We start from the raw sequence: 13,630 nt of genomic DNA, 5'->3' as shown, positions 1-13,630 counted from the left end.
CATCCATTTTAATTTATGCCAAAGCTTTTCTTTGATTAGTTAAATATATAAATGCTCTTTAAATCTAAGTACATGTCTTCTAGTTAATTTCAATTAAAAATAATTCTCCGGTAGACTAGAGAATCTATCATCATCCCCGACATAATATTTTTCTTTTGTTATTCAAAAATCGATTTTGAATCCGAGTGAATGTTCTAATTTTTATGCAACTCCAATCGCCTCCCTGTGGATCGACCTCTTACAACCGCTATTCTTCGAGTAGGAAAGGTAAGAGTAGAATTTAAATTAAACTTTGTTCATCGATTCTAACAACGATCTGTTTAGCATATTTTTAGTTAGACAGGAATCGGACGAACACTTCACTTCACAATGGGTTGGTGGAGCTGTTGAATGCACACTCAGATTGCTCAACCACCTCCTTTTTGAGACTTGAATGAAGAACCTTAATGAAGAGCACTTGGACTTGCTTTCTCTTTAATATGCTATTGATTTCTTGGCAAAAGATCCTTCCTCTGATGAACAGTGTCACTTTAAATACTTCCCCACCTCTATTGGTCACTCTCCATTGGTTAGATTTGAAAAACTAGCCGTTACTAGCCGTTGGGAGGTCAAAAAGCACTTCTGCAGAACTAGCCGTTATGCCCTTGTCCGTGCTGGGGTTGACTCAATTTACTGTTTATTGGACTTGGGGTCGACCCAACTCACACTGGGGTCGACTCAAACTTCACTGGGGTCGACCCCTGCTACAGTGGAGTCGGCCTTCTCAGGAACCATAGAACCTTGCATTTTCGACTGTTTTCACTGGGGTCGACTCAAGCTCCATTGGGGTCGACCCTCTCAGGGATTCCAGAGACGTGGTTTTTGAGCACATATCCTTGGGGTCGACTCATGTGCAGTTGAGGTCGGCTCCTTTGGGGTCGACTCAAGTGTTCCTGGGGTCGGCTCCATCTGGGGTCAGCTCAAGGAAACTTGGGGTCGGCCCTCTCAGTAAATTCCAGAGAGTTGTTTTCTTGAGGCTTGAAACTGGGGTCGGCTCAAGGTTCTTTGGGGTCGGCTCCTCTCCTGGGGTCGACTCAAAGATACATGGGGTCGACTCCACTTGCTGTTCATCTGTGCCATTTTTGCAGAGGTGTGCCAGATGGTTCCAAGGTGTGCCAGGGTCGACTCCACTTAAGTTGGGGTCGACTCAATCCACGCTTTACTGCATCTTAAGGTTAGACTAATTCATACAATCAATGAAATATATTTCAAGTAATTTTGAGTGTATGCCACGATTGAGCTACATACCCTTAACAATGTAAATTACTGTTTTATTAATTTGATATTCCCTCAATAGTTGTGTTAATCACTCGAAAGAACACTATCATCCTCACCTTGCTTGATACACTAGTCATACCTAGTATCGTTTCAATACCAGTATGGTATGGCAATGCTCAATATAGGACAACATACCCTAGTATGGTGAACCATGAATGCAAAAAATAACCCTATGATAAAGCAAGCCAATTCTAAAGGCCTAAAGGGGCCGCCATTGCCAAGTCTAGGGAGGATCAAATGGAAACCTTATCCCCACGTGCAAAGATCCTATTTTCATGTTTCGAACCCATGATCTCCAGATTACAATAGAGCAACCTTACAGTTGCACTAAGGCCCACCCTTGTAAAAGATAGCCTTGTGCACAAGACTCCAGCCATTACCAGGTTCGAGGAGGGTCAAATGTATGCAATCAATCCCAAAGGCCCGTCCACCCTAACGGACAATTAGGCGGCAAGTTTTTAAAACCTTTGCTGCTAACTCTGCATTCTGCAATCTATTTCCACAATCATTTGTCCCCTGCTATGTCATATAGATCCTAGAGGGATTTTAGGAATAAACCAAAGTATTTCATTGGCAACAAAATAAAGAACCAAAAAAGTAAAAAAAATGATAATAAAATTGAGAAAATTAAATGAAAAAACAAAAACAAAGTAAAGAAGGGGGCATAGGAAGAGGAGGCGCAGACCTGCTAATTATTAAAAGAATTTCATTGCAAGACATCTGCACCTTTAACCACAAGAAGCTGCAAGCAACATTCCTGTGGTAGACCAAAGCTTTGCCCTACCATTAGAATAAGTATAAAATGCTAGTGAACTGGGTTGCCATCATGGTCACACCCCTCAGCTTAGCAATCAGAGGTTTTGACTTTGATTCTTGTTGTGAAAGCTTGGACCCGGTCCATTTGACCGGCCCAAGCTCGGCCTAAAAGGGGGGCGAATCACACATTTGTCCAGCATACCAGGCACGGTCTACTGTGCCAGTACCGCACACCATACAGGTTGTCCAGTGGCACGAGTCGGTATGAGCCCACATCATGTCGTGCCAAGCCAACACAGCAGAGGAGACGGAGGAGAGGAGAACAGAAGAGAGAAAAAGAGAGAAGGGAGAGGGAGGGAGAGAGAAGAAGGCCGGCAAACAGGGAATGCGGAGGCCGTAGCCGGATCCCTATTTCATTCGAAACAAGGATCCGCCCACTAAAAAATTTTGCATTTCTTAAGTAAAGTCGGCAAACGATTTGCCGACTTCACTTAATTATTGCAAAATTTAAAAAAAAAAAAAACACCAGCCTCCGCCACCCTCCCTCCCTCTCCCTCTCCCTCCCCCTCCCCCGCTCGCTCTCTCTTTTCTTCTCTTTCCTTCTCCTTCTCTCTCTCCAGCAATGCATCTCAGTTTTCTTCCCGGAACAGTCCCGATCTACCGCCGGTATGGATCGCGACACCCCCAACCGGATGGTTCGGGATGGTTCTGTAGACTACCAAGAGTCTTCCTCCTCTCCGGTGATATCGATCAGAAATTGGAGTCTCGGGTTGTGAGGACCCTAGGGCTCCTCCATAAGAGAGCCCCCACCTCCATAGCCCTCCACCTCAAGCAATACCTCCTCCTTCCCTCTCCTTTTTTTCCTGTTGAGTTCATAGTTGCCCGTCACTATGCTGCTCGCCGGAAAACGGGGTCGCTGACGCCTCCAGAGCTAAGGTAACAGTCTGATCTTTCTTTTCTTTTTCTTTTCTTGTTCTTTTTCTCATGACCCAAAATCACGGTCGTCGGCCGCAAAATCGGCCAAAAATCGATCAAAATAAGAATCCCCTATTTTGCCATGTTTTGCCTCTTTTTCCTTCTTTCCAACCATCACCGCTGCCGGTGTTCATCACTGAGGGCCTTAACCTCTTCCCTGCATTGGCCCCTGGCCGAAGTCGGACCCCCAACCACCAGTGAGCGGGCAGAGATTCAAGGACAACCGAGCCAAGGAACCCTTCGGCCCTGTTTTGGGCTGAATCTAGCCGGCCGACTGCCGCCACCGGCCGCTCTCCACTGCCCGCCACCGCTTCCGGCTGCCACCTCGCCGGACCACCACAACACTAGCCGGAGCCCCCCTCCCTTCCTCTATTCTGCCAAAGAAAAGAAGAAGAGGAAAGAGAGAACCCATCCCCCTCTTTCTCTCTTGCTTTCTCTCTCTTCTTTCTCTCTCATTTCCTTGTTTCTCTCTAACCCTGGTATAGGGTTCCATCCATCTTTTCTGTGGATCCGAGATGACCCCTCCAAAAAGGCTCTGAGCTGCGCTGGTGCCCGGGCCGCCTACCGAACTAATCGCTCTAGCTTTGTAAAGTGCTCCTAAAATTCACTGATGATGAACCCTGTTGAATGACATTGACCCTGATCGAGTTCACGCCCTATGATTCATTGTTTGGGTCACCTAGGCCTGACCCACCTAGAACCATTGAAATTTGAACATTATCATCCGGCTAATCGTCTCTATTCCTTATTATTCCATTCAAACCATTAAATAAAAATTAATTTCGCTTTTAATATTTTAAATAGGTTTAATAGATTTGCCAAGTAAAATTTGATGGCATGAAGCGGAAGAGATAAGTAAATCTTATGCTCCTTACTAGTTTTTCAAACTTGTAAGTATCCCTAACACTTCTTACTAGTTTTCAAATTTTCACATATTTTCCATACTTGTGATTTATATGAGAATACAAAAGTAATATTAAATGTTAATGATATCGTATTTTCTTAAAATTAAGGATCAAGCATATGATATTATAAAACTCATGGCTTATTGCAAAATGATGGTTCAATGAATATTTTAATATTAATGACTTGCTTATGAACTATGAACTCCATATTTATGAAATTTATATTTTTGTTAAAAATAATAATTTTATAATTATTTTACTGTTAAACACTTATTTATGGACTATAAACTCTATAAAGCCATTTAGTATTTTATTCATATATTATTCAAGAAAATATGATTTAAGAAAATATAACTTAAGAAAAATTATTTTAAGAACTATGGCAAAATGCTCTCAGATAGCGTTATGTATGGCCCTGAAAGTAGGGTAGATCGGCATTCGGAGCTAGTTCCATATGATCCTGCCAGGGAATAATAGTAGTTGGCATACGGCCTTGCCAACAGAGAATAGTAGTTGGCATATGACATGCCAGCAGGTAATTGTAGTTGGCATACGATCCTACCAGTGGATAATAGTAGTTGTCATATGACTCTACTACCAACGGATAATAGTAGTTGGTATTTTATCAATTACAGCTCAATCACGAGTATAATAGTGACCTTAGCATTTAGTCTCAGAGAAGTAATTTGATCAATGATATAGTTAAATGGTAAGTGATTTATGATTTTATTTATGCTATACACTTGAAACCATGTTTATAACATATTGATGATTTATACATGCATTATTGACTTACTTTATCATATGATACTATGAAATATTCTATCTTATAATAATTGTTAGTTTCTCTATATAATGCATCAATTCATGCAAAAACTTATGCTTGATATATTTACTTACTAAGCTATGTCACTCACATATCTCTCTATTTTTATTTTCCTCTCCAAACAAATAGAGTCCGTAGAGACGAAGGATGGTCCAGACTTGGAGTTCGCACTAGCAAAACATATCTATCCCTCTAGCAGCACCAAAGATATTCTTTCCAAAATTTACTCCGCAACTAAACACTATCTCAGTCTCTCCTCCAACCATTTCCATTGCATCTAGCCACAGTCTCCATAGCCATTAATGGCAATGGTGACTACTCCCATCACAACCACTACTGTAATCAATTGGAGGGAGGGAGGGAAGGAGGAGGAAAAGAGATATTAACTTAAGGATTTAAAATAAAGTTAAACGAATGCCCTTTTGTTTTAAAGGGCATAATGGTTAAGTTATAGAAAAGAAAACTCTACACTAGAAGCATAAAGCATTGGTAATATTTTTTTCTCCATGAATTAAATATCAACCAAGCTAATCCTAAGAATAAAACTGAATTCACATGAAAGTTATTTAAAAGACATATATGACTTTCCAATGAGGTGTGTTTGATACTTTCAAAAGAGGCATCATATTAAGGTAATTCTCTCTCACAAAGGTCCCTAGGCAATGGGCTATGCAACAAGGACTAAACCCAAATATCACTAAACCCCTGTGAATCCCCAATGAGATACTTCTTAATCATATAGTAAAAGATTGAAATAGACCTAGAGTCGCTGCATATGGCCCTTGAATGTTATGACTACACTAGATCCCAAGTAATGAATTAATAATCCAGCCACACCTAAGACTTTGATGCAGTTAGGCTGCAAATAAAATTGATATGTGCAAAAACATAATTCAGATCTGAATGTTTTTTCTTATGTTACAGCTAAAACAATGAGAACAAGGGTAAAAGTGGGAGAACAGAGAACAAGAGAGAATATAGTAAAGAGGTAGAAGAAACATGGAGAGAAAAGAGAGCACTAAAGGGTAAATTCTCCACGAAACAGCCACTTCATTCAATAAAATCCATAAATCATATATAATTCATCAATCCCTGCATTCCTATAGTTATAGGCACTCAAACAACCCTAAATAATGTTTCTTATCAACGAAGACTCCTAACCTTCTTAAAATAAACCTAAGTCTCTAACTTACACAGTTTGATTCAAAACAGAACTCCTAATCTATATAAAACTGCAATTTACAAAGGCTATTTACTTTCCTTATAATAGAAAAATAGTAAATTCATAATTCACTAGGACCTCATAGAAAACCATTGAACTCTTTCCAAGTTGCAACTTTGATGAGTCAAAAACTTCTCTAACCCAACTAGACCTGAAAGTAAGATCTTCAGATGATAGTCCTACTTACATCAGGGCTCAAGAAACCACTAGAAAAATAACCCTTAAAATTGATATAAAAACTAGAAGAAAATAAGAAACGCATAAATTATCCCTAGGGACATAAATCCAAGATCTCTAAGACCAAATGAGACTAGCAATTTAACTTCAAAAAGAAAAAACAACTAAACCTAGTTTTGACATAAACTACAGCAAAATTGGATCACATAGCTTCTGAACATGACTTCTAAGTTTGACTTCATGTTGTTCCTGAATATGTCATAAATTCATTCTCAAGTAGTTATCAATATATTGCTTTCTTGCTTCCAATAGTTTATAGTCCTACTTCGTTTCGAGAGCCACACTAATGTTTTCCTTCTAAGTGTTTTATGGAGCAGTTAACAGGACAAATTACCTATCTACTACAAAATGAAAATTCCAGACTTATACTGATAAGCTCGACAGGCTTGTTGTTCCGGACCCAGGTGCATGGCATACAATAGTAACATAACTAGAAGCCTTTTCACATCAACTTGAGGTCAGGTTGAACATCTGTTGGCATTCATGCATTCCAAGAATAAATACTCCACTAGAAAGGCATTATCAAGTTGTTTCTGGCAGCACTTTCCTGAAGCCTCTCCCGGTCACCCTTCTCCTTATAGTTTAATGGTGGATTTCCTTTGCTTCCCTAGATACTACCAAAGTCTACAACATTAACAAGTGTAATAAGTGGAGAGATCTGGCGACACCCCACTAGCACAACCATCTCTATCTCCCCCTTGCACTAGTCTGTTTCAAAGTGGCTTCATTTATTCCCCTCCACCCAATTCTTCTTTTCAATCTCAACAAATACTGTCTATATGCTAGCTTTAAGCTTGCATTCATAATGTGAAGAAGCAAGATCAGGCTTATGATCTGCAGTAAGAAAGAAGCCAGACAAGGGTTAACAAATATATAAGCCATCTCTAGCATTCTCCATGCATAATTCTGCTGTAAGAAGGAATCGGCATTTTCAGGCCAGTAAACATTCATCATTAAATGATCTATTGTTCAGTAAACCATCACAACTGACTCGCAAAAGTCCCCGGGCTACACATGAACTTTCAAATCCAGTAAGGCAATAATTAACGAGATCACTATTGTTGTTCCCCAAAGTCCAATAGTAAGAGCGGAGTCCGAAATAAAGTCCAATTAGAAAGCATGTGTCAGTTCCGCTAGGCACATTAAAATACAAAAAGGAAAAAAAAATGTTACTTTTAACACTTTCTTGGATGAGCAGAATTGAATCTACAAAGGCCATCCACCAAATATGGAGTTCCTGAAGTCATTTGCAGAAAATGGTAGATCATAAAGAGACAAGCTGCAAATAAACAGTTATAAGAGAAAAGATCATCAAACATTAACACACGTCTTTCAGCCCAATTTGGTTCACCAATACCCACATAACTTTCCTCGTCATAACCCCATCAAGAACCCTACTTTCAGTCATACCCAGCAGTCATATACAGCACCAATTCTCATCTACCGATCGTTCTGACTGACCAAAAAAATAGCTATAAAAGGCACAATAATAATTAATAAATAGAGACGAGATTCTTGATCAAGATTTATAAACAAGTGATAATTCCGATCTAAAACGTATGGGATTCGATATATGGTAGAAATAAGAAGCGAGGAGAGAAATAAACCTCTGGAGATGCTGCTGCTGCTTCTGGAGTTGAGAGGAGGCGATAGAGAGGAGAGACCGGAGTTTGTCGAGGGCGGAGGACTTGTCCGGCGGGCATCTGGCTAGGGCTAGCCGGAGCGACTGGATGGCGGCGTCCGGCCTCCCGGCGGCCAGGGCGGCGCACGCCGCCTTGTAAGCCTCGTCGGCCAGACGCGCGTCATGGACGGGGGCGGCGGTGTCCAGCCCCTTCTCCTTCTCCGGCTCCTCCTCCGAGGAGGAGGAGAGGAGGGCAGTGGCGTGGACGTACTCGGAGGCAGCGATCGCGGCGTCGATCTCGGCCATGAGGGCTTCCGGGGTGGGAGGGAAGGCTCGCACGCCGTCGAACACGCTCCATCCGCACGTGCCGCGGCCCCTCCCGCCGCCTCCAAACGAGCCCGTCATCGAGTTCAATCCGCTCGCCAAGAAACGGAACTCCAAGTTGCCGTTGGAAGCTATAAACGTGTTAAAGCGTCACGGTAGCTAATTTCATCCGCGCTCGTTCGATTTTTTTTTACATTTTTCTATATTGTAGCATCAAGCAGTTAAATTGAAGATCCTTTTATCTCCATAAAAGCACAGAATCTTGGGAACAGTAGATTGCTAGACTAAATTCAGGTTCCATGGGGACGGACTGATCGGCCTAGATTAGATACGGTTAGATGTGAGATGCCTGAAGCAGACAATAAACATGCAAGTGCACAGCCGTCACCACCAACCTCCCCTTTGGGGCCAATTTTTTCTCCTCTCCTGCAATACCTCCAAAGTATGTTTTTGATAAGCTTATCTAAAAAAAATCAAGTATATATGAGATCTGATTATTGGATAGAACTTGGATTTAGCTGTGTTCGAATTGGAAAACCTAATGACCCAAATGTTGAAAACAAACTATATAGTTTGAATATAGATATATAGATATATATATATATATATATATATATATATATATATATATATATATATTGACTACATAATTTGTATTAATTTTTTTTCCGTACTTGGATTGGTACTTTTTTCTCATGCATACTCTCATTAACTTTCTTTTATTACTATTTTGGTTTCAAAATTCCAACCAACATCTAGATTTTGATTTTGTTTCAACGTGACTAAATATAAATAGAAATTAAAAGCTGCTTCAAAAGTGATTGGATTTTTTTTAAAAAAAATCAATCATTCACTCTCCATGTCATACTCCTTTCACATTGTAATCTGCCACATACTATTGTGATAAGAGTCCTTTTAGTTTTATCAATTGTTAACCCAGCTAGTTGGCTTACTAAAATATGTGCTAAAATTAAGTCTCAAAAAAACTCGAATGTGAACTTAAATTCCATTATTAATCAAGTTTGTATAGAGATTTAGAGCTTATTCATTTTGATGGATCTAGATACTTGGATCTTTACTCCTTCCAGCTTATCCGCACTCCTCTTAGCCGCCAACATGTCACCCCCTCTCTCGCCTCCACCATCCTTCTCCCTCTCACCCCCTTCTTTACGTCCCCTTTTGCTCTCTTGCCCCAACCACCTTGTCCATAACCTCCTCTCCTCTATCACTTCATATTATTTGCCCCATGCCCCCCACCCCTCCTCCCTCTTCCCCACATTGTCTCGTTTTATTCTGATGCACCTCTTTTCAACTCTTTGCTCACCATTTCTCACCCCTTACACCCTCACCATTCTTCTTGAGTGTTCATGCATCCTTATTGTCACCATGATCATCATTGGTATCATATTTTCTATTCCCCTCATGCTCTACAATGTGTTCTCCATACCATTTGGGCCGTAGCTAACTTGACTACTATTTTCATTACCAAAATTGTCATCCTCTTCGATCAAGTCACCAGTCTGTGTTATGCTGCTAGATCAACCCCCCACTTTACCTTCTCCAACAATCTCATTAGGAAATCCTTCCACATATGGTTTAGCAAGTTTCTTCACTACTCTGCCAGTACACCACTCTAGCTGACAATTAAAGACCCTCTAAGAATGGTGCTAGCCTCTATGCTACTTCTTCCATATTTTCTCTCACTGTCTTTTTGACCCTAGCCTAATTCTAACCAAAGTAGCAGAGCTGAAGGCCATGAAAAACTAAAATGTAGATGGTCATGCTCCTAAGAACCTAGTAAAGCCTAAGAAGAACTTAGGTGAGCCCATTGAAATTGAAAACTCCTACGATCTAAATCAATCCCATTGGATTGCTCTTGAAAGAGTTTATCTTAAGAAATCTTCGATCGCTCTTTGCTCTATCAAATCATCGGACTTCTAAATTCTCAAAGTAACCTCTATGAATTCATTCTAGAACCTTTTGAATAATTTTTTTAGATTCCTCCATTTCACCTATTCATACAATATAACAAGCTAATGAATCTCCTCCTTTTTGCCATTGGACTTCTAAATAGAATTATGGCAACACTCATAATGATCAACCTTACAAAGACCCAATTGGATTTTAGAAGCTAGTAAAATTAGTCCTCACAAGCCCCAATTTATTACTTCCTCTCCACCAATCATACCCACTCTTTCAACTTGTGCTAAAAGAAAAGCAAAATATGTGATTGAATAAATCCTCCTCTATCTGTTGTAAGTCGATGGCTCCTCCTTCTTCAAACTTCGATTTGTATTTTTTATATAGAAATCTTTGATCAAGAATAGAATAAGATTCATTTTGCATCATATCTAATTGATTCCTTAGTTTGGACCAAAGAAGTAATGTTAGTCAATTATTATCAAATTGACTACAATATTTTTCTAACTGTGAGGATCCTACTAGAGTACTTTCTCATTCTAATAGGCAATGAACTAGATTAGAATTATTCTCTATGAATCCTCAAGAAGATATTTAATTTTTCACATTAGGTTTGGATGAATGCCAAAGATCTTGAGTCGATTAGACAGAACAACTCAAAAGATAAACAAGTATCATTAATTTTGAATATCAAATCAACCACTAGTTATTGTTCTTGGTTGTACTACCATAGCTTAAAGATCTTCCGAGCAAATAATTATATCTTGGAGCATCTGGAGGCCAAGCTAATTGCTTTAGATACTACTAGACCTGCTTATTAAGTGAGTTGGGCTGGGTTTGGATAAAAGTTAGCCTAAGGTACCGCATCATTTTGTCAAGCTCAAGCTTAGCCTAGCTTGGCCTTCAAGACTACTTCCCAAGCCCAAGTTCGCTATTTATCAAGCTTCAAGCTTTTGGGTTAGACCTCGGGATCCAAAGAAAAACCTTATATCCTCTTCCCCATCCCCTTCAAACCTCCCTTTCTCTCCTCCATGCTACCTCCTTTCCTTCAAGATATCCCCAAAGGCATCACCTTTCCACCCCTTTCCATCTCCTCACCTACCTTCCTCCCTATTTTCTATCCTCTTCTCATAGGAATCGCCAGTTGTGCACTTGGATCTGCTGTCTGAGCTGTTTGATCTAGGGATTTGTGGGAGCTTCACCGATGCTTCAAGAGGGCACATGATGTCTGAGTTGAGAGAAAGCAAAGAGGCGAGAAGCCAATGGCCGGTAGGAGATTGTACGATTAAAGGGTGGAGGCTATACTAGTGGGATAGGAGATTGCCCAGTTAAGGCAAGGAGGTGAAGAGGAGGAGGCACTAAACCTAGATGCCCTCGCCTCTTTTTCTTAATCAGCGATGTAATGAATTAGAAGCCTCTAACATGGTTAGGGATCTATGGGTTAGGTTAGGAATGTACAATTGTAAAACTCTAAAGGTACTTAAGGAATATTATGTGTGTGTGTGTGTATTTGTAGTATATTTACTAATTTAAATAGCTGGGCTCGGGAGCGGTTAATGAAAACCCAAGCCCGGCTTGCTTAAAGGATGGGCTCAAATATCTGGTCCAATCCAACCTATTGAGTTGAAAAACTAGGTGTAGGCGCATCTAACATACATCAGGCTTGAGCGAGCGCCTGATATTTGAGCAGGTCTAGATACCACCTATAGAGAGACAGAGTGGATTAAAAATCTTTTATTAGAGCTTCATTTGGTACCAAAACTGGTTCCAGCTATATCAGTTCATTGTGAAAATAAGACCGTAATGGAATTATCTATTCAAAAGAGTTCCAATAAAAGATGAACTAGCATATCTGGCTTTGTCGTAAATATGAAAGATAACATAGAAAAAATAATACAATTTTCTTCGAATATGTCAAGTCATATTTTTAGATCAATAATCTACAAGTTTATCTCAGAGTCCTAGATTTGTTGGGGAGGATGGGGCTTAAGCCAATCATATGGTCACCGACTATGAAGAGGTTTAATATGGTAGAAAGAATTTGATCGAGTGATCATACCCGAGCATAGCTTTTGAAAAACATCCGTTGCCATCCCCATGATAAGTATTCATATCAGTGACAAAATTAATGAAAGCTTGAGTATACTTTTAATGAGTTTAAGGCAAAAGGTTTGTAGGGTCTTAGGTCACAAGTACACTTGAAGCGCTCACTTATATAAGAAACATTGTGAAGGCCATGACCAGGAGTTTAGGCTAACCCCAACTAATTCTTACGAAAATTCAATGTACTAAGCACCAGGCTTTTGATATGTGCTAACCATATTAAGAGCAGTTGATTTGCACAGTTGTGATATTTAAAGATCTAAAACTAGGGTCTAGTTCAAGGTCTAATGCATTACGACTCCTTCAAATAAATACAATCAGTGCTAAGTGTTATTCAAATCCATTGGACACCTCACCATTGCATAGCATAAATTGTCTAAAATTTCTTCTTCTTTTTTTTATGATTTTAGTGGTTGCAACAATTCAAACCTTTTTCTAAAGGATTGTTAGAAAATGTTTAATTTTTATATTTTTAAAAGGTTTAAATTGTAACTCTCATACTTAATAATCTTTCATTGAATATTTAAATGAAAGTAGAGTTGCATTTATTAAGTTCATGAGTTTGAGGCCTAGTTGGGCCTTGTGAGTTTGGGATTACATGCAGGCATGTGCAATCGCTTGGCTCGGTGGCTCTTGCCGTGTACGTGGCATGGCATGCTATGCGTGCATGTCATGGTGTGGCGTTCGTGGCGTGAATGTATCATGAGGTTAACCTTTTTGGCCACACGCCCAACCAGATTTATTTCTCGCACCTGTAATTTAAATGTTCGAGATTTTGAAAAGGTTTTTCAATGCTATCCTAACCCATATTTAAATTTCAAAATTGAATTTGGCTGACTCGGGCACTATAATCAAAGTGTTCCAAAGTTTTAATGCGCATGGTATCAAGGCCTTGTTTGGGGGAGCTTTTGGAGGGCCAAAAAGCACTTTCTGGCCCTCCAAAAATACTTTTAGATAAAAAATAGTGTTTGGTAAAATTTCTAAAAAGCTGTTTCAGCTTTTGCGGAAAGCTGAAAACAGCTTTTAGGAAAAAACTCCAATTTGGAGCTTTCCGAAAATGCTATTTTCAGCTTTATCGGAAAGCTGTATTTTTGACAAAAATGCCCATATTAAAATATAATAATTACATAGTTTGTCCCTTTATAAACTTAAAAATCTGTTGGAGCCAAGAACCCTAGCCGTCAAACTTCCTTCCGTAAGAAAAATTGTTAGAGAGATAAATGGTCATTCGGATGATGAAAAATTAATTTATACTAATAATTAAAACATTTTATACCCTTATGATTGTATTATACTATAAATATAATATTATATTACATTACACCATAATACATTAATATGTTATTTTAAATAATTTAATATTATGTTATATTATGAAAAATTAATTTATACTAATAATTATAATATTTTATACCTTTATTATT

General features: G+C 39.3%; 1 protein-coding gene across 6 annotated transcripts in view; it reads right to left on the bottom strand.

The window, feature by feature from the left end:
• Positions 1-8,529, bottom strand: part of LOC103722523 (uncharacterized) — a 50,332-nt gene extending 41,803 nt beyond the window's left edge. For 4 of the 6 annotated variants that reach the window (XR_015967364.2, XR_015967365.2, XR_015967366.2 and 1 more), the window contains exon 1: positions 7,846-8,528. Coding sequence is in view for 2 of the 6 variants with exons in the window: in XM_088701296.2 (XP_088557422.2) it covers positions 7,846-8,264 (419 nt within the window). In the remaining 4 variants the exon portion in view is untranslated. Of the gene's footprint in view, positions 1-7,845 lie in introns of all 6 variants that reach the window. The other 2 variants (XM_088701296.2, XM_039125914.3) reach the window with 2 other exon arrangements.
• Between the last annotated feature and the right edge of the window lie 5,101 nt (positions 8,530-13,630).

The sequence above is a fragment of the Phoenix dactylifera genome, chromosome 7 (assembly GCF_051530095.1).
Source record: "Phoenix dactylifera cultivar Ajwa chromosome 7, Ajwa_hap1_PhDact_Kaust_v1.1, whole genome shotgun sequence".
Classification (NCBI taxonomy): domain Eukaryota; kingdom Viridiplantae; phylum Streptophyta; class Magnoliopsida; order Arecales; family Arecaceae; genus Phoenix; species Phoenix dactylifera.
The sequence above is the reverse complement of the archived record's forward strand: the minus strand, read 5'-3'. Positions and strand labels throughout refer to the sequence as shown.